The sequence below is a fragment of the Amblyomma mixtum genome, chromosome 2, assembly GCF_055824585.1.
Source record: "Amblyomma mixtum isolate Tamu chromosome 2, ASM5582458v1, whole genome shotgun sequence".
In the NCBI taxonomy this organism is placed as follows: Eukaryota; Metazoa; Arthropoda; class Arachnida; order Ixodida; family Ixodidae; genus Amblyomma; species Amblyomma mixtum.
In genome coordinates this window covers 115,430,425-115,454,328 of record NC_143013.1, presented here as the reverse complement: position 1 = coordinate 115,454,328, position 23,904 = coordinate 115,430,425, and the positions used below count along the sequence as shown (strand labels likewise).

Below are 23,904 nucleotides of genomic sequence, written 5' to 3'. Positions count from 1 at the left end.
TGAGGAAGAGGCTTTGATTTCAAAGGCGCAAGGTAATGTTAGTCGAAGCGCGTCTTGGCTATACTTCTCGCTAACCTGAGGTAGATATTTCATTGCCTAAGCAACATGCAGCTTAGTGTGGCTTCTGAGTAGGGAAGCCAATCTAGGTTTACTTCTCGTCTAAGAACATTATTTTCCCCGATGCTATTCATGGCTGTGCAGGTGGTTGTTGTCAATGCTTTGAATAGATTTTCCTTATTCGCTGTACAAATTTAATCACCTTGTGAAACAGTTTTGCTCTGCCCTCCCAAGAATATTGAACAGCCCACGATAGTACCTTTCAGCAGGCTTTCTTAAGAGAAGCGGACATGAATTATATCTGCATTTAAATGAATGAGAATAATACTGCCCGCCCACACTACTCACATAAAACTGGCTAAATGTCAATTCTAATAAGAAATAAATTTGCCAGAGAGCGGACATTGAGCTTTAAGAGAAGGTGGAACGCTATTAACAGTCATTTTATCTTGCTTTTTGTTTGGGGTATCGGAATGGCCCACGTATCGTGATAATCTCTTCAATCTAGCAATTTGCTCTGCGCGTGTAGACGACTTAATAAGGGGCTCTACAGAAGCAGACGCACCGCAGCGTAGGCGTTATTAGGAAGAGTGCCATTGAATAACAACTGATTGCTGGGCGCCACGTGAAATAGAAAATAACGGCACTTACAGAGGAGGATGCTGGATGTTCTCGGAGCCTGCACTTAGCCCTTGCCCTGGAAAGGGAACCGAGCTTCCACGTAAGGAAAAGTGAACAAAAAAAGACTAATACTGTAATAATGTTCTCAGAAAAAACTTAGTGCGTCGCAATCATGTTAAGTACACACTGGTAGTATGGACACCTGCCCATCTGCCCATTACGCAAACCTCATCGTCGCTGCGCCTGCGTAAGACACAGCCTTTGGTTTTGACGTGCACAATCGGCTTCAGATTCGGTACGGTTAAAAAATGTGTCATTTATAAACATGAACCCAGTTATCTTGAGCAGCCTTTAAAACACAATCACTAATTATTTATTGCGTCAATATTAAGAATATATTATTAATAAAACGCAGCTTAAAACTGTTCTCATGCAGCTTCACTCCAGTGAACCTCAATGCATTACTTATTCAGTTACAGCATTAGTTTGTGCCTCATGCGTACGCTTTGCTTCTTATTAAAACGAAGCAATTTACTGGGAAATTTGAACTCTCCAAGTCGTTAAAGGCAGCTAGAGAGGGGAATGCAAGGAAATATTCTATAGAAGATGGCGGCAGATTTATTGCTTTTCTTGAACGCAAGGTTCTTGCCAGCGCTCCCTCATGCCCCTTTAAGCACAGCAGGCTAAGGCTGAGCGGAGAACCATCATGCAATGCTAGATCTCACTACTTGTGCGTGTTGGCGCAGTTGCACAACAAGCAAGCTCCTCAATGTGAAGCTGCGACGTTCGTAACGCCAAGCCAATACTATCATTAAGGGTGTACTACGGCATAGACTTCCTCGTTTCGATCTTAGCGGTGTTCTTTTCATAAATCGCAAGCTTTCTCTTCACCGCGGACATTTTGAAGCGTAGTGGATAGTTTTTGTTTTGTTTCCTGCCCAATAAGCTGATTACTAGTGCGGAGTAGGATTACGCAAGTAAGTGGTGCCTGGTGAGCAGTCCTTTCATCATAATACATAAGAGCACTGAACGCTCTAAAAGCGCTTGGTTGTTCCTAATTCTACTGTGTACAATAATAATAGCTGACAATGTCTACTGTTAGTGATTCCCAGCAAGATAAACCCGAACTGGAGCTGAAAGCACAGGTCATCGGTACACACTTATATCATTTAAAGATATCAACATTATGCTGTGCTGTCGGTACGCGGTTATTTGCCACACTATCATCTGAACAACAAAAAAAAACTAGCCCCGAATGCCAGTGGCTGCTTCGCCAATTCGTTATTCCACACTGTCCAAGCACTCCGTTTCTCAGATATCATCGATTAGTAGAGTCGTCGCCATTGACCCTAGCTTTACGGCTATTAATTTGCACTTGTGTCTCAGTGGTTTTTTACAGCTATATTGAGGGGACCAGTTTAGTGATGGTGCCGCAAAATGTTCCTGTGACCCGCGAACAGGCTTGCAGTTTTTTCGTGTCTGCGCGTGTCGTGTCTGCGGCTCATTTTCGTAATGGCCGCCACCAATGCGAGACTCTCGACATGCGATTAACACTTTAGAAGCAATGTGCCCGTCAACCGAAACGGTCTGTCTAAACTTCTGAACAAATCCCGAAAACATTGTCACTGCGGCACCAAACAAGTATACAGCATGCGAGGAGGAATTGTGTGTGGTCTCGAAAGATTATCAATAGGCACCTTCAGCATGCCGTGTACCGTGTTACCGTTACCTGTACCAGAGTACCGGGAGACCGCGCGCAGCCAATGCGCATGCATAAATTCCCTTGACGGCGCCAGATGGTGCCACATACCCGGCAGCTGTGCTCGCGCGCGCAGCGTCGGAACCAATCAGCGCGTACTCACCGCCGGTGGGCAGCCCCCCGGCATTCCGGTAACGGTAGCAGTAACACGGTACATGCTATGCTAAAGGTGTCTAATAGCAGGAAGTGGCGCATAGCCAGCGCTTCATAAATGTAGTTCCCTATTAGAAATAATTATACATATGATGTATCAGCAGGCTGTTCTGTGCTCAATTTTATGAATTTCAAGCTTCCTTTCAGTCATTAACTCTACTCTATAAACCATCTACAATCTGCTTCTTGGCTACTGTAGCATTAGCCATGTGATAAGTAACCGGTTTGGGCCGACAATTTAGTAACTAGAATGACTACAGCTCTTAACAATTCTGCTTCTTCTGCTACGGCTTCTGCATTGTAGGTGTCGTCACTGTCGGCTGCGCTTATCTGCCGTGAAGTGCTCGCTCCAGCAGGTGGTGATACGACTAGTGGCGCACTCACGATTTGCAGGCTGACGAGCTCAATGTCGCCGTCGATGATCATGACGGGTGTGACAAGGCGGCGCATGGACTGGTCGATGATCTTGCGGTTCAGGGTGATGAATGCGCAGCTCGAGTGGGACGACACCTGCATCTCCTCGTACGAAGAATGGCCCATCGCTTCCTTGTGCTCCTCCAGGTTGATATGGAAGGTGATCTCGCCGAAGTTCAGCGACATCCTGGGAACCAGACGACAGCCCCGCGTAGATTGGTGCAAATAATTGCCATTATACGAGTCCGAGACGTACTTTCGCTAGAAAGCGTCGAAGAGTTCTAGTGCGTACCAAATAAATAGATTAGGATTAGGATTAGGGGGTTAACATCCCAAAGCGACTCAGGCTATGAGGGACGCCGTAGTGAAGGGCTCTGGAAATTTCGACACCTTGGGTTCTTTAACGTGAACTGACATCGCACAGTACACGCGCCTCTAGAATTCCGCCTCTACCCAAATAAATGAATTAAAGGGAAATTCTAACGGGACAAATTGTTCAGTACTGCTTCGTGAAGCTCATTTCAAAAAGACATGCACATATGTTTTCTCAGAGTAAACACTTGCAGAAAAGCTTTAGATTGTGCGTCTTTCGTGCTCTTTTTTTTAACTTTGCGAAATAAGTCTACTTTCGTTCGGCTGAGGTATTTATGTTTCAAGAGAGCATTTGCGGAACAAAACCATACTTTGCCACAAAACTTTGCTGGTGTAACTTTTGCCAAAGATCCACCCTGCACTTCACGACTGGGTCTACTGGTTCGCGGTTGTGCCACAGGGCTTTCCAAATTATTTCGAGGCCATCATTATTAGGAATACGGAACAGCACCCAGCCTGTATGGCTAAGCTTTGCGGCCTATTACGCTGTAGTAGAGTGGTCATTCTGTTTCTTAAGTCGCAGATGATGTCAACGCGCAGTTTTCTGATGTTCAAAGCCATGCGCCACGGCATGGTAGCCAAGAGAACTAGAACTACCTCTCCCGAGTTCCGGGCAATGAGATAGGAAGACTATCCTCGCGTGCTTCAACCTTCAAGCAGCCACAGCATCAAAGGACTATTATGTTGTTTGGACAACTTGAAAAGTGAAGGCGTTTCTCCAACAAGTGTTGCACATGGTCATACATGCTAACCGAGCGCGCCGAAGACAAAAAAACTGACAAGACAAGGAGTTCTGTACTCTGCGTCACCACTCGCTGTCCTGTGCCATAGGCGTCCTCAGTTTTCTGCTTTTCTCAGATTGCTGGTCATCCGCTTTCTAAAGTGGACAGCTCTCGAAATTTGACGTAAATTTTCTGTGGAAGAACATTTCAATACCGGTTTTCCGTCGAAATCTAAAGAAATCACTGGCGTCAAGTTAGGCGTGGAGAATGAAGCGGCAGGGGGCTGTAAGCCACTTTCTCCAGAGCAGTGCCGTACACGAAGTCGCAGCGTTTCAGCACAGCCACAGTTATGCGTACGCGAATCGGGTTAGAACACTATTAAGCAAGCTGCCAGGCTGTCCTTGCGGCCTTTACTGACACAGCTCCACGTTTTTACTGGCTACATATCGAAATTACACAGCGCACTGTGCACCTAGAGTGAAGTACAACGTGGTGTAAATATTTTAGAGCGAAAACTGCTCATATTTGACTGATTTTATTCATTTTCCTGGCGGCGCTGATTTCTTTAATATAGTGTTTTTAGTTCCTGAGAATTTTACTCCTTTTCGAAGCCATCCTGCTTTCTTCAAAATGGCCAACAGGAAAGCTTTTATGCAGCGAGCTCACAGTATGTAGGCATCCTTGTATTTATAATTTATAGATATTTAACTCTTTCTCTAGTAGTGATGAATCTCCACAGCTTCCACCGTTATTTGACAAATTAAAAGGACTACTTTGTGTGGCGGGTGCTCGCCAATCGTAGTCTTTCCATGTTATATTCATGGAAATTCTATTATTTATTACATCAATATTACCTCTCTTGGTGGCACACTGTATATAAAAGAGCAAGGAACTTCATAATGCATCAGTAGGGGACTTACTTTTTCGCGTTGGGCTTGGGGCGGAAGCGGATCGAGTAGGTGTCGTTGTACACAACTGGCCCGTTCAAGTTGACGGTGAACGGCATCGACTGCAGGACAGAACGCAAATATGCTATTGGAAAAAAAGATGCCCAGGCTTAGCTTGGTTAATCCAAGAATGCGTTGCATATTGCGCGGTCTTTTTGCGCGAGGTATTGCTTGACGGCACTCGATTTTCTCAGCAGCTTTTCCTCCGTGACGTATCGATGGATGGATGGATGGATGGATGGGTGGATAGGAGCGCCCCCTTTGAAACGGGGCGGTGGCAACCGCCACCATGCTCAGCCGTCCTTTTTTTCCTTTTTTCTTTTTGTTTTTTTTTCCTTTTCTCTTTTTGTTTCTCTTTTTTTTTCTTTTTTCACGTAGTTTGGTGACGTCACGTCACCACGTGACGTGGCGTCACCAAACCACGTGACGTCACGCCACGTGGTTTGGTGGAGCTTGCGTGAGGGCTCCCTCAGCTGTCAGCTGTGAAAGGACTGGGTCGAATTAAATTCTAATTGAACCGAACTAATCGCATCGTTCTTATTTGAGATAGCCTCAGAGATTCGCTATGAGTGTGCAGCAAACCGTAAAGCAAGCCGCCTTTCCAGGAACAATGCTTGAACTGGTCTGTGCAGTCCGGTTTTTACTTCTTTGTTCCTCGCTTTACATAATTATGACTGGTTTCATAAATGTTGAAGCAATTATGAAATTCTCAGCCTCCTCAAAGTCGCCCCGAATTGGTAGAGCCAGCTCAAAGGACTATGAGTGACACCTATGAGAAATTTCAGCTCAGCCTTCTCAAAGTCGCCCCGAAATGGTAGAGCCAGCTGAAAGCACTATGACTGACACCTATGATAAATTTCAGCTGTAAATAAAGAGCTAGATATTAGACCCGGCAAGTAGAACGTCGCCGTCAAACATTTTAAGCCCGGGGACAAATTGTCAACGCCAACACGTGTGAGTAGTATCAGCGCCGTCCTAAACTCCTCACAAACAAATCTACGCGACACCTCGGACGTTCCCGCCAATAAGAACGTAATCTGGCTCATGCCTATGACTTCGCGGTTAATATTCGGGATCGTTGCTGGTGAAATTTTGTCAATTTTTTCTTGAAAGCCGGACTAAAATAAAAATCGAAAAGAGACGCCGAAGACAGTACAGGTAGAGTGCTCACGTCAAACTGGTACGGGATGATGAGTTCGGGGATGAAGACGGTGCCGTACAGAGTGAACTCGTTGGCGACGCCTCCCTCATCCATATCGTGCCTGTTGTACTCACGACCGTTCACTAGAGTCTGCAACAAAAAGAGAAGCACTGTATATTTACCATACGACACAGCTGATCCAGGGCGCGGGAGATGGGATAACGAATTGCACACGCAAAGCACTTGTACCTATTCACACGCTCCAGGCTATCACCAAATAGCTCTTTTATACGATACTTTGTTTTTTATTACATACATGGTCGAAGCTGCGCAAATGATTCATGTCCCAAACGATGTTTTAATTCTGAACTGTGAACCCATTCAATGCGGAGTCTGGGTGAAAGTAGTGTGGTATGTCTGCTAGCACGTTGCGTTGAAGTGCTTAACTGTTTCCACAAAACATTCTAATACCAATACTGTTAATTTGCAACCCAAGTTGCTGACGCGCCACAAGTGCTCTGTGCCTGCACGATAAGTTGCTCACTGCACCATAATAAGTGTGTAAATCAGAAGAGCCAGAAATTTATTAAAACTCCATCTGGCAGCTTGGTGATAATTCACTATATATACCTGCTCGTCAACCAAAGCGCAGGCAATAAATTAGCCTCCTTTAATCGCACGCCTGAATTTATCACTAGTAATACAGAACTATTTGGTAAACGAAGACAGCATTTCACCTCACATGTGCTATCGAACTCCAGCTTACTGATTTCATGCATGTCTAAGACATAATTAAGAAAGTCATGGTCACCCGAAAATGCTCTCGTTTAAAGTAGGTGGCTGGAGTAGAAAGGTGTTTCAGCCAGTTACACAGGCGTGCTATTGCAAAGTACACATTTGCCATACTATCATACTGGCAGCACTTAAATGCAATTTGAACTACGATCGCGCGAACTGCATACTCGGTTCACTCGTTCCTTCAGCTAGCCTTCACAAGCGTACAACTCACGTTGGAACGCGCGACTGCCGGAGGTTGCCTGTCACCGGCTCTTTCGTACACCCTCAATAAGTCTATATTTATTCCGATTCTTCAGGGGCTTGTAAATATTTATCGCTTCTCTGCCTCCACCCCCACACTACTGGCTTCCTAAAGACATTTCTTCCTCTTCCTACAGGATTCTCTGCGACAAGCTGCCGCCCCTGGTAATTAGTGTGCTCATGAGCTCGTACCTGTCCGAACCTCCGACGATGACTGTTCGAGACCCCACCTCTTTATTTCCGGTCTTCTCCTTATTCGGCCGAGCTGCCTCATACACATCAAATCCGCCCTTCTGCCTCACTTTCTCGCCAGAAGGTGATCGTTCTTAATGAGCTTAAAACTGGCACTCTTGTCATTCCGTTCACTCCCTCCTACATCTCTCCCTTTGTTCTAGCACGCACCCAACCACAACTCACGTAGTCCAGCAAGCCGACCCCTCCCCGCAATGACCCAGGCCATTAATGCCGGGTAGAAATGGCGCGTGCAGTACCTACGAAGTTTAAGAGCTGTGAGCCGAAATATTCTTTCCAATTCACTCATCCACTGATTCATTCACCTTTCCGATAATATGCATAACCGTCTTCACTACTGTCTAGGTATTTCATATGCTTACTTCAACAACAGCGCGTCCGTTTATACAGTTATTACTATTTAGTTTAAGGCCTGTTTTTTTTTTCATTTTTGTACCATGCGGTGTGTCTTGCAAACCGGACAACACTCTCGTTTTTATGAGTGGATTTTGGTCGCACATACAACGAGTAAGAGGCCAAGCAATGCCATCGAAGCTGCGGCTGAGTTGTCGGTCAAAGCGGAGAGTTGGAAGTACCTTCGCATTAACGTTTTTTTTTTCGGGGGGGGGGGGGGCGGGGGAGGAGATTGAGTGGTGCCACGTCAACTCACCACCAGCTGCTTCTCCTCCTTGTCGTAGTGCAGCTGCATGAAGTGCTCGCTGTGCGGCTTGAAGACTGGGCTCACCGATCCGACGTCCGAGTTGTGCCACTCGTACTTGTCCTCCTTACCGTCCACCAGATCCTGGAAGGTGACGCGCACAGTGTGGTGGCCGACGTTGACGATCTCCGTGCAGTTCCACACGTGGTGCCGGTCCGCCGACTGGGTGAACTCCCAGTTCACCCTGCGAGAAAAGCGTACGTGGTTGCCATAGGCTAGCACGCACATGCTGAGCAAAATGCCGATGAGAAACTGGGTAACTAAACCGGTGTCGTAAAATGTATAAGTTTTGAAGGCTTTCTAGCTAAAGCCATCTCACTGTGTGTACAAATGTAACTGCTAAAGGGCGCCCACATTCAACAGACTTCTGCGATCGGGCACAGACCACCGCCGTACGATTCCCGGCTCAAAGGCATGCACCGTCACCCTGAGCATCGACGACTTGCGGGGAACGCACGCCACTATAGAGGCATGAGCACCTTCAGGGAAACTACTAAAGCGTCCATGGGTCGAGGAACTGCCGCAGTGGCCAGTGAATATTTCGTGCATTTTTTTCTCCTATCCCTGTTCGTTCATCATCATGAACTCTGCTTACGCCTATTTCAGGGCAAAGTCACCTCCCAATTACTACAAATAACTCTGCCCTGACCCAGCCGTGGCCACCGTATTGTCGCAGACTTGCAAATCTCATCCGCACCCCTTCTGTCTCTTCTGTCCGTGTGTAAGTTTGCCCTCCCTGGAATCTACTCTGTTACCCTAAGCGTCCGTCAGTCATCTGTAATACACTTAAAGCGAGTTTGGTCATTACTTCACGCTAATAACTCTACCTTTAAACATTACGCCGGCCATTCTCCTGCTTCTAGCCCGCTGTGCACTCCTCAGTTTAGTTCCAAGCCTTTTCGTCAACCTCCAGGTTTCATGCCCGTAGGGAAGTACTGGGAGCATGCCACTGTTATGTACTTTCCTCTCCAGGCAAATTGGACAATTCGTATTCATTAAGTCATAGTGCTAGCCCCCCTTCCCTGCTGGACCGCAAATTATTATTATTCTCCTAGTAATTTCTTTTCCCGAGCTTCCGATCTGCGGTCACTCTACTTGGTCTAAATAGACTTATTCCGTTACTTCCTCTGAAGTCTAGCTGATGATCACAAACTGTTGTCCGTTTAGCCCACTCTTGATCATTTCTTTACCATTCTTCTTCGTGCGTTGAGGCTCCGGCCCATTTACTCTAATCCCTTCCTATATTTAGCACTGGAATGCCGTTGGCAAATAAGAGGTTACTAAGGTGTTCCCAGACTACTCTCATACGTACAGCTTCCAAATAAATACGTATGAATAGTTTTTCTCAGCATGCACTGAAGAACAAGAAACAGATTGTGTCCTCTTGCCTGGCATCCTTCTTTACTGGTATTGGAAACTTTTAATTTGGATTATTAGGATGGCTGCGCTCTCTGCTCATATGTTATCCTCAACTGTATTTGCGTCGGCTTCCTCCGTGCCCTCGTTACCTTTACTAGCTTACTATTAATGTTCAGGCAGCCTCTCTGTGTATCGCAACTTCTGTGCTATCTGCAACCAGACTTGGTTGGGTACTTCAATACTTCGAATCGTCATCCCCTGGATTGTTAAAACAGCTTGTGTTTTCTTGCGGTTCTGCCACCACCCCGTTATCTTCCTCACGAGTGGCGAAAATTAGGCACCGAAATGCCACGCCGCTGCTTACAGCTCGGTATTACTGTTTCGGCAGAGGCTGTCACGTTAATGGAGACTCACCCCCCCCCCCCCCCCCCCCCTTCATGCCCGACACAAGAAACCCCACCCCGCCCTCCTACTCCCTCAATGATTCGGCACTCGCAAAACTCCTATCTAGGCAAAAATGCTGCTGCCCCGAAAAGCCTTCCACAAAAGCGTCTGGACGGGATTGACCTACTTGCACGTCTCTTTTCCCGCCCATCAAAAAATGTGGTCGCGGACAGAATAAAAAAAGCGCACAGTGCCCGCTAGAGATGCGCTCAACCACGAAAAGTTACGCGTAAGTCTGGCGCAACCACGGCAGAAGGTTTCCCGTGAACACCATCGGAAACAGATTCAGAGATTCCAGGCTCCTGCTGTAAATTCGAGAACGTGCAGAACCAATTACCTCTTGAAGTCTACGGGCATCACCATCTGCATGTAAATGTCACCGAGCTCCTGGATGGGCTTGGGGAGCTTGATGTAGACGGGCGTCACCTGATAAGACGAGGGAGAGAGAGAGAGCAATAGTAAGGTGAGAAAGGTTTTATTAAACGTTAACGAAAGCGACTGTCTGGGTAAATCTGGACCACATAGATGCGCACATGACGCCATTGGTACTTAGAATCGATGCATAGGCCCGGTTTCAAACACGAAGTCAGTTTTCATGCCACTTTAAGGCTCTTCATTTTTCTTTTAAATTTAGCAATCTTCATTTGCAAGTGGCGCCCGCTTGGGTGTGCATTCTTCATATTCGTGTCCTGGGCCTTTCTGTGTGCTATATGATTCCATAATTTACTGAGCATTCCAGGTTTGGGCTAGGGAACTATTGATGCGATATCACGACAATACAGTTACTACAACACGAGCCCACTGCTTAACATTAGAACTATTTTATTCCTGGTCTACTTAACGGCTATTGTTGCCTTCCTCGTCTTTTCACAATAACCTAAAGGTCCAAACGCTAGATGACTTCAAAGATGCGGTTGTGATGCCAGTTGTAGCTGTTCGCCTCCTTTCGAAATCATGGCAAGGAATCTTGGCATTTTACTGCGGGCGTCAGTTGTTGTAGCCAGACACCTCTAAAATCACGTCCTGGTCGTGCTCTCTAGATGACGTCACCACATAAAAAGGCAAAATGACCTCTCCGAGTTGTTATTGTGTTGGAGCCGCTGTGGTGGCTCTGGTGCTGGCACTCGGCTGCTGACCCAAAAGATGCGGGTTTCATTCCGGCCGTGGCGGTCCAACTTCGAAGGAGGCGAATTTTTAGGGAACCGTGTACTGTGCGATGTCAGTGAAGGTTAAAGAACCCCAGGTGGTCGAAATTTCCTGACTATTCACTACGGCGTCCCTCATAGCCTGAGTCATTTGGTTACGTTAAACCCCCATATTCCAGAAACCATGCTATTTTGTTAATGATCGCCCAGCATATTCTCTGGTCACAGTGTTCCATATCCCTCTTTAAAACTTAGCTGGCGCTGAAATTTGTCACGTTACGGGAACCTCCGAAAAGTTTTTCCCGGGTTTGCGTTGGCTTCAGCTGGCGATGATTATTCGTAAACATTCACTGACGTTACGCATGACGACAGAGGTCCCTCCAACATGTCACACTGAGTGGTCCGACAAAGTGACGTCACGAGTGACAGCACGGTGATGACACAGGCACTCCACTAGAGAAGGAGTGAAACAATAAGGAATAAACAGTTTTATATACAGCACCGCAAACAGCTGGCGCTGGACATCGCGTTCCACAGTGGCAACCTTCCTATGAGTTTTTTTTTACTTGACGGTGCCAAATCTGGGGCGCTTTTACGGATGTCAAGAGTAACCTCGGCATATATGTTCAGAAAAAGAAGCTGCTTCCGAGCCTGGCAGCTCAGCACGCAACTTTACTTTGAACCAGCCCAGTTCGCCAAACTTTTGATTTGAAGCCAGTCGCGTTGCTGTTCTACTAACCTTGGACTATCAGGGGAAAATACGTGTGGGCTTCTTGGCTTCGCGACTACCGTATTCCATACCAGGCTCACTTGAGCAGTGCACGCTATACGCTGCAGGTGTAAAGTACCTCTGCTGCACCGTAAGCATGAATAAGCCTATATGGGAATAATAAGAGAGTAAGCTAGTCCTCTACCGCATTCTCTTTTATGAGAGGGAGTGGTCTAAAGGACAACTTAGTCCCTTTTTACTTATCTCGTGTTCAGAATGTGTGTCTCTGCTGCAGGTTTCCTTGCAAGTGCAGCTAACGAGGACCTTATAAAGGTTAAACAACTTAAGCGATGTTTTGGAAGCAAGAATTTACATCCAGTATTGTTATATGTTTCTCAGGTTGATAGCCGCTGTGTGCGTGGATGTTTTCCGCATTATCAGAGTACCAATTTTAACCATTGTGGTCTGCTTCTCAGCCAGAACACATCATAGCTCCGTAAAGAAATCAGTGAGGTCGCAGTTCTGGCACACGAAAATTAGTTCACAATTTCGCAGGCAAACTCCAATCGGTAGTGTTATACTGATTTGGGAAGGGTGCCTAATTCGTAAAAAAAACGCGTGAGCGTCATTACCTCTTATTATATTTTCTTTGTCTTCTTGTTTTACCGTCTGTCAACCACATTTCAGAGACATTTGTTTTTCGGTTCAGCTCATAGTCAGTTCACATCAAATAGCCTCAAACCTCCACTCTATCAGTTCCACCTGCTTATTGTAAGCTTTATTGTTCCCTTACAAATTTTTCTGTCTCTTCATGCAACTAAATATTCACTCTGAAACGGAGCGTTATTTTATCTTTTCTAGAGTCAGTAACTACGCCTTTGCAGTGCATTGCGCTACCTATAAAGATTAACGTTCACACCCTGAATAGCAGTAAGATATTTCGTGGTTTTATACGTTGGTCTACAACTCCTGCCGTTTTTTGACATTCGCGTGACTCTGATTAAATTTTTCCCCAGTTTTTCCCGCCCTCGGGACCCTTTCTTTTTAAGCTTAAGAGGTATGTGATGTTTCATTTCCTCGCGAATAAAGTTTGCCGTTCTTTTTATCTGTAATGAGACATCTATACAGCGGATTTGTGACGTCTGAAAAGAAACCCGCACATTGATATCCGCTCCTCGCTGCTAAAACAGATATGTGAGGCTAGCGTGGGGTCATTTTATACATTCATGGAAAAAATTTTAGAACACTGCAGAGTACTGCACTGGATAAATGCGAAAGCATTTGTGTTTGCACGTCAGCGTCTCAGCTTGGCTAGCCGTTGTCTGTGTTCTTCGGGCCTCTCGGCTGCTCGCTTGGCCTTCCTCAGCTCTCCCTGTTCCCTTTGCTTGATCGCCCAGTACCGAGCGAGTACTTCGGGATCCCGCGAGTTGATCTGCCGCTGTTGAGCAGTGGCCGAAGACGCCTTCTCTTCTTCCATGACGAGCGTCTGGTGACCGAGCGCATCGCCTCCCGTATACATTCAGCGCCGCGCGCATGCGCACTGCGCACTTGTTGCGTGACTGAGCAGCCGGCGTCGGCGCACCTGTGACGTCACGCGGAGCGCCGGCTATGAGCGACGGCTCCGGCAAGCGGCTGTTGCGCGGCGAGCCGCCGACGCATGGACGGACGGACACGCTGGCGTGTCATGTGCCATAAAAGGCTTCCGCCTTAAAATTCATAGTAAGCAGTCGCTTTTGAGGCGTTCAGCATGCGTACGAGCATTTTTTATTGCGCTAGCACTTTCCGTGCCATTTCCCGCATTTAGCCATTGTTTGTTTGTCTGCCTGCATCTATGTGTCTGTGTGCTTGTGTGTATGTATGTATGTATGTATGTATGTATGTATGTATGTATGTATGTATGTATGTATGTATGTATGTATGTATGTATGTATGTATGTATGTATGTATGTATGTATGTATGTATGTATGTATGTATGTATGTATACACAAAGAAAAGGACGCGAATACGCGGAAGAAAGAGAAACATACAGGACAGGACCAGCACCACCAACTTACAACTGAATTTTATTTCGCCTCAAACCTGCCTTTTTGTAAGCCAACACGCCGTAACGTCCGTGCAATCACGCATTCACAAACTCCCGTAGTCTACACAAGCAGTACAACAGATCACTGAAAGAGATCTAATACATGAAGCACGGTAATTAACCACTTAACGTTTTTTATCATGGCCACCCGGACGAAAAAAAAATCGAGAAAAAATGTAACAAACAACTCTACATTAGCTTGATAATCCAACGATCATGGCCAAGCAAACCCTTGACAACCGAAAACGATACAACCGCATGAGGAGTGATACCAGACGACCAACAAGAAACGTGAAAAAAAAAAGGTGAAAAATGAAGATTTAAGACCAAAGCCGTGTCAAAGGTACAAAAGGCGAAAAGCATGATGGGTGCAAAAACCTTTAACAACCGGAACCCATCAACCAGCAACCATATGAATAATATCCAATGACTAACAAGAAACATAGAAAAAGTGAAAAAAAGTGAACAATAGGCTCGGACCAAAGTCTGTGTCGAAGGCAGAAAATGCGAACAGGAATCCGCGCAAACAACGGCACATCCTCAAGAAGAGTAGCACCCAGTGCTGAAGGGAGTATACGACAAAACGAAGAACCTGCAAAAATCCTTCTAGCAAAGTGAACTCCTCGTTGGTAAGCGTAATGGAAGGCTTGCTGACGCATCTGCTCCCTTCTTTCGTGACATAATAGACTTCCACCTCCTATCTCTCGAATCTGTCCATTCCACTCCTCAAGAAGATAGTTTTCTCCAACTCAGGTCGGCAATTCCTGTAAGCTTTGCAGTGATCCACAAGGAAGCTGCCTTCATTATCTCGCATATTTCGGCAGGGCTCGCTGGCATGCTCATAGAAACATCGACCTGTTCGGCCAATGTAGATGATCCCGCAACTTAAAGAGAATCTCTTAAACAACCCGAGTCCTGCTCTATGCGAACTTTTTTTGATGTTTCACAGTAAAAGCGCTTCTTTTTCTCGGTTATTCATGCCGCAAGGCTTAGAAAGTTTGCAGGGGGCTGAGATTGTGACCTGTACGTTATGTCTGCCTGCTACTTTCTGAAGGTTGTGCGAAAGCTTGTGGATGTACGGTATTACCGCCGCACGGAAGGGAGCAGATGCGTCAGCAAGACATCCATTACGCTTAGCAACGAGGAGTTCACTTTGCTAGAAAGATTTTTTATGTTCTTCGTTTTGTCGTATACTCCCTTCAACATTGGGTGATATTCTTTTTGACGATGTGTCGTTGTTTGCGCAGATTTCTGTCCGCATTTTCTGCCCTTGCGTAGACTTTGGTCCCAGCCTGTTCTTCACTTTTTTTTCACTTTTTGCATGTTTCTTGTTGGTCGTCGGATATCATTCATACGGTTGCTGATTGATCGGCTCCGGTTGTTAAAGAATTTCGCACTCATCACGCCTTTCGCCTTCTGTACCTCTGACGCGTCCTTGGTCTTAATTCTTCATTCTTCACTTTTTTTCTGGTCAGCTGGTGTCACTACTCATGCGGTTGTATCGTTTTCGGTTGTTAAGGGTTTGCTTATTCATTATCGTTTCATTATCATGGTGATGTAGAGCTGTTTGTTCTTGATGTTGCTTCGTTTTTTTCTTCCGGATGGCCATGATAAAACATGCTCCGTGGTTAATTATCCTGCTTCATGTATAAGATCTCTTTTAGTCACCTTTGTATTGCGTGTGTTGACTGCGTGAGTTTGCGATGCGTGATTGCACGGACGTTATAGCGTGTTGGCTTACAGAAAGGTAGGTTGGAAGCGAAATAAAATTCTGTTGTAGTGTGGCGCTGGTCCTGTCCTGTATGGTTCTCTTTTGTCCCCGTGTTTCGCGCCGTTTTCTTTGTGAATCATGAACCATGTGGCCCAAACTATAATTCTACTTGAATACATACATGTATGTATTTGTTTGCTTGTTTGTTTCTTTTCCGGATTGTGGAGAACCTGCACAGGACATATTTTATGAAGAAACTGGGCTTTCCCCTAGCCGCATTGCCATAGCCTAGAGCGACAGCCTGCTTTGACTGACCGACCTTGGACTGCGTTTCATCGCTGCTGCCGTAGACCTAAGCGTGAACTAATTTTGGCTGCATCGTGCCAAAATACATGCGCTTACGAAAAGCTTGCAGGCAAAGCAACCCCTCCAGAGCACGTAACTAGTCGAAATAGCCAAATTTTGTCGAGCCACAGCGAAGAGGGTATTCGCGTTTTCGAAATTCTAAAAAGTAATACGGCTATTACTAGTGACCGGCTACAAACCTTGACTTGCAATCAGGCGCCTGTGGGTAATATTTAAAGTTATCTGTATTAGAATTGAGTTAAACACTGTGCTGGTTAACATGATTCGCCTGTTTTTTGATGCCCGCCAATTCTTCTTTTACAGTGCCGCAAAAGGTTCTCTTTTCCACAAAAAGCCTGTTTTTAAAAAATTAGTGATTGGCTTCTCTGAAACACCTGGTATATACCTGGCAGGTTCAAAGGTCGAGTAACCAAGGTTGCACTCTATAGGTTGCACTCTATAACTCTAGGTTGCCCAGTCTATAGTACTGTATAGTGTGATGATGATAGTCAATTTTGATGGCGCAATGGCATCTGCGGCCAAAGAGCGCCATGGCAAAAGGTATTTTCGCTTGCTCAAGGTGGGGTCAAAGACACATTTCCCAAGCATCATCATCATCATAAGCCTGACTACGCCCACTGCAGGGCAACGGCCTCTACGATGTCTCTCCAACTAACCCTGTCTTTCGCCAGTTGCGGCCACCGTATTATTGCAAACTCCTTAATTCACCCTTAATTCAGCCGAGCACCAGAATAGGGGAAGCTTGTACCCATTGTATCACCGGTGGGTACCCGGTGGCACTGGGGAACGAGTCCCCGCACTTCCCACATGCGAGGCGAATACTCAATCACTAGGTCACCGCTGCGGTCATAGATATAGTATAGTATAGTATAGTATAGTATAGTATAGTATAGTATAGTATAGTATAGTATAGTATAGTATAGTATAGTATAGTGTAGTGTAGTATAGTATAGTATAGTATAGTATAGTATAGTATAGTATAGTATAGTATAGTATAGTATAGTATAGTATAATATAGTACAGTACCACTCGGTAGCGCGAAATTTAGTCACAGTAGTTTGCGGTGGGGAAACAATGTTGATAATTCATTATTATTTGTCTTCTCCAGCAGCGTGCGCGTGGTGTTTTATGCTGTGACTCGTGACGTCGCTGTCTTCGGACCACTCAGCGTTGCGCATTACAGCGACTTTATGCGTGACGTAACAGGATACTTGCCCATCAACATGGTGCCGTGTTACGCGAACAGCGCAGAACCACGGAACGTTCCTTTAACAGCTGTAACTGTAAAACTACCAAGTGTTCATTCATTGCCGTCATCATCATCATCATCAGCCTGACTACGTCAACTGCAGGGCAAAGGCCTCTCCCATGTCTCTCCAATTAACCCTGTCCTTTGCCAGTTGCGGCCACCGTCATTTGCGGCATCCGCGGCTACCAAACGATTATTTATTTATTTATTTATTTATTCATTCATTCATTCATTCATTCATTCATTCATTCATTCATTCATTCATTCATTCATTCATTCATTCATTCATTCATTCATTCATTCATTCATTCATTTATAGATACTGCTAAGACTTGTGTATTTCACATAACACGAATAAAATTTGGAAGTGTGAAGGAGAAAGAGAGTGTGCGGAAGACGGAAGACGTGAGGCTTTTCTCGGGAGCTCCGTATAATAGTTTTCGCTGTAGAGGCTGCCATATTTTACGTGGAGGAGGGGAGCTGCGATCTATTCACCTCACCCACAAAGTGCACCACGATACCCATTCAGTTCCTCTTCGGTGGCCCGACAAGTCACTGAATGGCCACGGCATACCTGTGCCATCTCGTAGACAACCTCTGAGTTTGGGGGCCAGTGAACCCATGAAGGGCAACAGAGGAGTGACCTTTATGCGGAGAAAAGGGAAACACGCCTGGAGCGTAGGAAGAGCTGTTCCGGGTCACTTGTACCTTTGGTCCGCGCACTTAATAGCTGCTTGCCTAACTGACATGCTACCAGGGGAGTTCCCTAGTAAACTCCTTGCCTGCTGGGTATCCCTCGGTTTTACCTGAGTTGTTCTTCATGGCCAAAGGTATGGTCGGAGCTAGCCAAGTGGTTTTCGCCCTCAGTGCGTGCTCAAAGCTGCGGTAAGAACCTCAATATTCTTCGTGCCTACGGTGTGGCCCCAAGTTGGGCGTCAAGAACGTGAGGTGTCTAACCGCGCAGCCAGGCACGTGGCGCTGCGGGAGAGTCGTCACCTGGGCAGATTCTCCCGGAGTCCCAGCAAGATTCCCGTCCCTCCACCTCAAGGCCACTCCGCCGTCTCTCCGACAACGCCCGCTCCGTCCCTAATACCAGGGGCGCTCAGGAGATGGTGTTGGTGTGTCGCGCCCAATCAGTGACCCGGATCACCTGTAGCTGTTGCCGCCAGGAAGCACACGGAGAAGTAAAGCGGCCTGGGACACCGCAGAGGGAGTGCGTGATTAACTTGGTGCGCCTTAAAAGCCTGAGGGGGGGGGGGGGGGGGCAGAGATAAAGCTTTCCTCGTAGCCAAAAGTTTTCCTTTAAGTGTTACCTTTCAGAGACAAGCATACCTTTCTGCCGCTCCCAAACAAAACCTATATGCTATGGAGATCACTTAAGCTGTGCCTTTCTGGGGACGTTTAAGTGGACATGCATTAAAAGGGATGATTTTTTACCGCGCAAGAGAACAAAAGCCTGCAACCCATTTGCCGTGTTGCGTGATGTTTTAGTTACCTCCTAAGATAAGCATATGGCACGGATCCGTGCATTGGCGTCTGAATAATGTTCAACCCTGCGCCGTTGAGGCATTTCATGGAAGCACTCTAAAAAACCGTTATGATTTCATCACACACAATCAGCAGCTCGTTACTCAGCTACCAGCGATTGTACTGCTGCCGTTCTTCCAGCCCGCACACGCTCGCGCAACGGTTACGCAACCGCCAGAGTTATTTCGCATGCATGCATGGCCAGTGAGAAGTCACGAACTAATAGAAAGCCATTGTTGACGCTTCCAAATGACCTGCTTCGTGCAGTTAATTCATAATCACCTTTCAACAATTCTATGTCGTCTTCAGTGCCCCCACCTTCAAGGGGGTAAAGTAAGAGTTCTTTCGTCGGTGACTTTGAAGCGGTTGCTTCACTACTTAAGGTCTCGCGCTGAGATCGCCGTGCGTTGCTGATGACCTTCAAGGCTCAGCCAAGGTCAAACGTTCAGTTTATAAGTTTGGAGAACCGGTGGATGGTCATTGGTCAGACCAACAGTCAAGCAATTGGACAGGCCAAGGGTCAAGGTGAATGTCATTTCAAGGTCATGTTACGGTCAAGCCGGGGACGTCAATGCCGCGTCAAGGTGACCAGGTCACGTGATCGACTTTGGGCTCGCCGAGGAGCCTAAACGCGGCGTTTACGTGATAGGGCGTGACGTCACGCCACTTTTAACCGAGTACATGAAGGAAAAGCGTCGGTGCGCCTAGGAAAATTAACGGTACTTTAGATTCGGTTAAACCGAGTGAGAAGCGCTAGCATCAGGATAGCCTAGAAAATACCAAAGCAACGCTGACCGAAAAGTATAACAAGACTTTGCCAGGCTAAACCTTCGTGAAGCTTCTCCTTCTCACTCTCTATAGCCAAAGCTAAAGCACCGTTAATTTTTTGCATGATACGCTTCTCCAGTATCTTAGGCTAGGGAAACAAGGAGCACATTAACATTACTCTATCCTACACGTTATGGCGATGTGAGTTAACTGCCCTTGAAAGTGACCGCTTTTTGAAGCGGATATGAGTTCTCCTGCTTACCAGGACATTCAAAGAAAAACTCTATTGCTCCATCCTTTCATTTTAACTTATTCCACGCTCCTAAGTGCACAATGTACTGGTTTACTGATTTGCAAAACGTTAACAATATTTTATCGCCTCCAGAGAAAAAAAACGCCTCAAACGTGTTACAACCAATATTAAACCTATAGCTCACCAATTAAACTCTATGCCCCACTCGGCTTCCATTCTTCTAGGTTTTTTTTCTTGATTTTTTTCGTACTGTAGCCTTGTGAACTTGCGTGTTTTCCTGCTATATTTCTTCAAAATGCTAGAGTGTGCCTTTCTGAACTTGGAGCGTTCGTTGTGTCCCTAATACCTACCAATAGGAGTTTCTTACCGGGTAGCGGTAGCATATGTGTGGGTTCGACTGGGAGCCCAAGACCGTCATGATGCCCTGCGTTAGTGGGCTCTCTTCCTTCTCCTCTCCGTCGTCCACCTCGCTGAGGAAAGCCATTTCTTTGTGCGGGGGACTCGACGTCGTCGAATCCCTGTCTGCCTCAACCGACTCGAAGTCCTCGCTCATGGGCGCTGCTGACGGAGTGGACGGCTCCCTCGACAACCCTCCCGGACGAGGCACCCGCGGTTTGGTGTGCGGTCTTGTGTCGTTTCGGTCCTCCGCTCTTGAGCCCTCGGTCTAGGCTGGCAGCAGCCGGATCAGCAGCCGAATTCAAGAAGGCCCAGGTGTCAGAGGCGACCGTCTTGCAGGGCTGCTTCGGCGATACTGCGCAGTAGAATTGGCTGTGAGGAAGGCTTCGATCACGGACGGCAACGTCGGGACCGTAAATTTCTTTCAGAATGCGGGCGTCCCGAAAACAATAGTCGTGTTTAGCTCCTAGTACTAGGCCACGCTCTCACTGCAGACCGCCACCGACTACCTTTTGCTGATATCATCGCCATCGCGCGGCGGCAGCTCGAAGCATAGCCTAGAGAAAAAAAGGCTGCAGAGGCAACATATCGTCGCGCCGGACCATCGGCAGGTGGCACGGCCAATGGTTGTTTCCAGCTAAACTCGCCAAGAGCTGTGAACGACTGTAGCTTTAAGGTTCCACATCACTGCCCATTCGCAAGCTTTCGTACAGCTGCGTATAATTCTCTACCACGCTTACAGACTATAGGCTCCATTCAGAGAGGCCGTTCTGGAGACGAGATTTTGACAGTGGCGCCTGCGAATATGCCAGGAGGAATGAAAGATTATACGCAGGGTAGCCATTAACAAAAGACTGCCAGTGCCTATACCTTCGAACGGCCATTGTCGAAGAATGATTATTAATGGCTAAAGCCCTCTCCAAATAGGCCTTTCCGCGAAGTGCCGAGTACGAGACGAATTTATATTCCTGTCACAAGCTGCTGTCAGCACATTATTCATATAGAAATCAGAGGTAATGAAATCGCGGCTGAAATTATCATTTCCAATGTATTTACAGTAAATGAACTCGCTGTACAGTGCGAGGCTCAGCCCTAATTACCACTGGGTTACGCGTTTTTGCTGCCTCCCTTAATTGAGGCTTTGAATCGAAGTACAACGCTTCAAAAAAGGCATTGAAACTAATAAAGCCTTTTTACATATGCTGTTCGTTTTCACATATCAGTTGGTACGAACTAATTACCATGACATATCAATCTCGATTTGCTGTACGCTGCTGATTCGAAGCACGTAGTTAGCACCCTACCGCCCATTACAGTTGTTATTTCTTTCATTCGAGCAGAATACCTTTTACGGCAATACTTTAATGAATGACGTTTTTTTTTTCTAAAATGAAAACCCTTGGCATCGTAGCTATCGCAACTAAACCTAAATTTCACTTCCACTGGTCGGTACGTGAGAATTTCGTCAAGGTTCCTCGGAAAGTAGCTGCTTTCTAAAATGTCCTCTCGACGCTTATGTGATGTAAGAACGTGTCGCCGTTGTTGGTCTTGGGGGGACGCCCTCACGGAGGATAGGCTGAGGTGTGGTATAGCTATTGCTACTTCTTCACGGAGGAGGAGAGTGGTAATTCTTGGAGCTTTCTCAATAAATGATCGCCTAGCTTGACAGACTTGGTCTTTTGTGTTTAAAAAAATTGAATAAATAGTAAATAAAAAAACAAATAAATAATTGACTAAATGTTTCATTCCTATTGCCTAAATTCCTATTGACTAAATGTTCCCTATTGACTAAATGAAATTGCCATTGACTATTGAAATTTCTATTGACTATTGAAATTCCTATCGACTAAATGTTTCATTCCTACGGGCTCAGGTTCCACGCTAAAAAGCGCAAGACCTCGGCCTTACCCTTAATTTAACGTTGCAAGTCGGTTCAAATAAACTTGATTTCACAGGCCTAGCATGAGGGCGTCACAGTTATTAACTCTGATGTTCGTCTGGGTATCAGAGACTGTGTACACGACGTGCATGAAAAATAATCAGCAGCGCCTTCTGCGTGCGATTGGGAAGGCAAGTACTATGTCTTGTGAGTATTCGCAAGTGAGCATCCACGATCCTAAACGGGAAAGACAGCGAATGGAAGACCTTGAAGCTAATGCGAAACAAATAAAAAACAAGGGCAAAATGATGCAGGTTCCCCAGTTTCCCGGCTGGGTAACAGAAAATGGCAGGTGGAGAGGACAAGCGACTTGTTATGGTGGAGCCTGCAGGCAGGTAGGCCCAGTTACCTTGGGCCATTCTGGTCAGCCGGAAAGAAGCCGATGACAACGGACTGGCTTCGTATCAACCATGTGCTGGCCACTTGCGGTCTTCTTGTTGGGCGTAGTTTCGCTGCGCGCTGTCCTTGTACTGGACGCGTGTTCTACTCGGGACAACGGCTGCGAGCAAAGCTGGCGATAGTATTTTTCTCCCCTTAGAATTAGCTTTCCCGCTTGGGAGTGTCGCGGATGAATCGTCCTCTGATGGGAACTTTACTGAACAATGTCTCTCTAGCACAAGGAATTGTGGAGACTGTTGGGACTAGCACCTTTGTAAAAACTGCCGCAATATGACCAGAGAAATAAGGAATGGCTTCGCAAGCTGCATAATGAGATTAGCCTGGAAATTTTGTACACACGGTGCAGGGCCGGATTTCGAAGGAGCGCTTTGAGGGAGAAAAACCAGTCCCATCTGAAGCTTGCACTTTTTGGAATTTTTCCTCGAGAAATGTGCTACAGAGGACCAGCAAACTCAGACAGCTAAGCACAGTGAAGCCAACATGCAGCAGGACTGGTCAGACTACGATCAAAATACCCATTTCCCTGTATACACTTGCGGCAGTCTAATTTCGGTGGAGGTGAAATTCTAGAGTCCCGTGTACTGTGCGATGTCATTGCACGCCAAAGAACTCCAGGTGGTCGAAATTTCCGGAGCCCTTCACTACGGCGTCCTTCATGGCCTGAATCGCTTTGGGACGTTAAACCCCATAAACCAAACCAAACCAAACCAAACTTAGAACTGACCTCTCTCGCTCTTTAGGCATCTTAAATAGAATAGGATGCTTTTTTCTAGCTACTCTAAAACGCCAGGTATACTACTCTGTTATTCCAATAGCAATACCAAGTAGCAATAGCACACACGGGATCTATTGCTCACTTGTGTGGCTAACCACAATGAAAGCAAATTTATATCCGCTACTGTCAATCCAAATAAGAGCAATACGTACTATGGGTAGCCTGCAGTCGTCCGGCAGTTGCATGCCCAGTTTTAAATCATATGTAATGCTTGAAGTACGTAAACTCTACAAAAAGAGGCAAAGTATTGAAATTTATCGTCAGTACCAGACCGATAACACGGCTTTTGAAACAAAATATCGGGAAAAAAAGCGCATACGATTTAAGAAAGAATAATACCACCAAGGTCCGGGCTTTAACTGACTAAAGATATCAAAGATTCAGCTGTCAGATGCCGGATTTAATAAACTGCTATCCACTCATTCAGGACCTCTTAACAAATCCTTGCTAACTAAATAAAATTTAAAAATTACTGAAGGAGAAACCAACAGTTTGTTTTCTAGTGTCAAGTTCAGTCATGTGGTCGAATACGTGAAATTTATTTTCGGAAGCTTGCGCTGCTAGCAGAGTGGAATAGGTCATTTTGTTTTTGTGCCTGTAGTGATTT

General features: G+C 46.1%; 1 protein-coding gene across 1 annotated transcript; it reads right to left on the bottom strand.

Moving 5' to 3' along the window:
- Nucleotides 1-708: 708 nt before the first annotated feature.
- LOC149360653 (uncharacterized) lies at nt 709-20,364 on the bottom strand. The gene is made up of 7 exons (XM_089569356.1): nt 20,156-20,364; nt 10,314-10,402; nt 8,126-8,357; nt 6,217-6,336; nt 5,019-5,107; nt 2,975-3,191; nt 709-754 (listed from the first exon to the last, which is right to left on the bottom strand). The coding sequence occupies exons 1-7, from the start codon at nt 20,339-20,341 to the stop codon at nt 743-745; spliced, it is 945 nt and encodes a 314-aa protein (XP_089425482.1). The 5' UTR covers nt 20,342-20,364; the 3' UTR covers nt 709-742.
- Between the last annotated feature and the right edge of the window lie 3,540 nt (nt 20,365-23,904).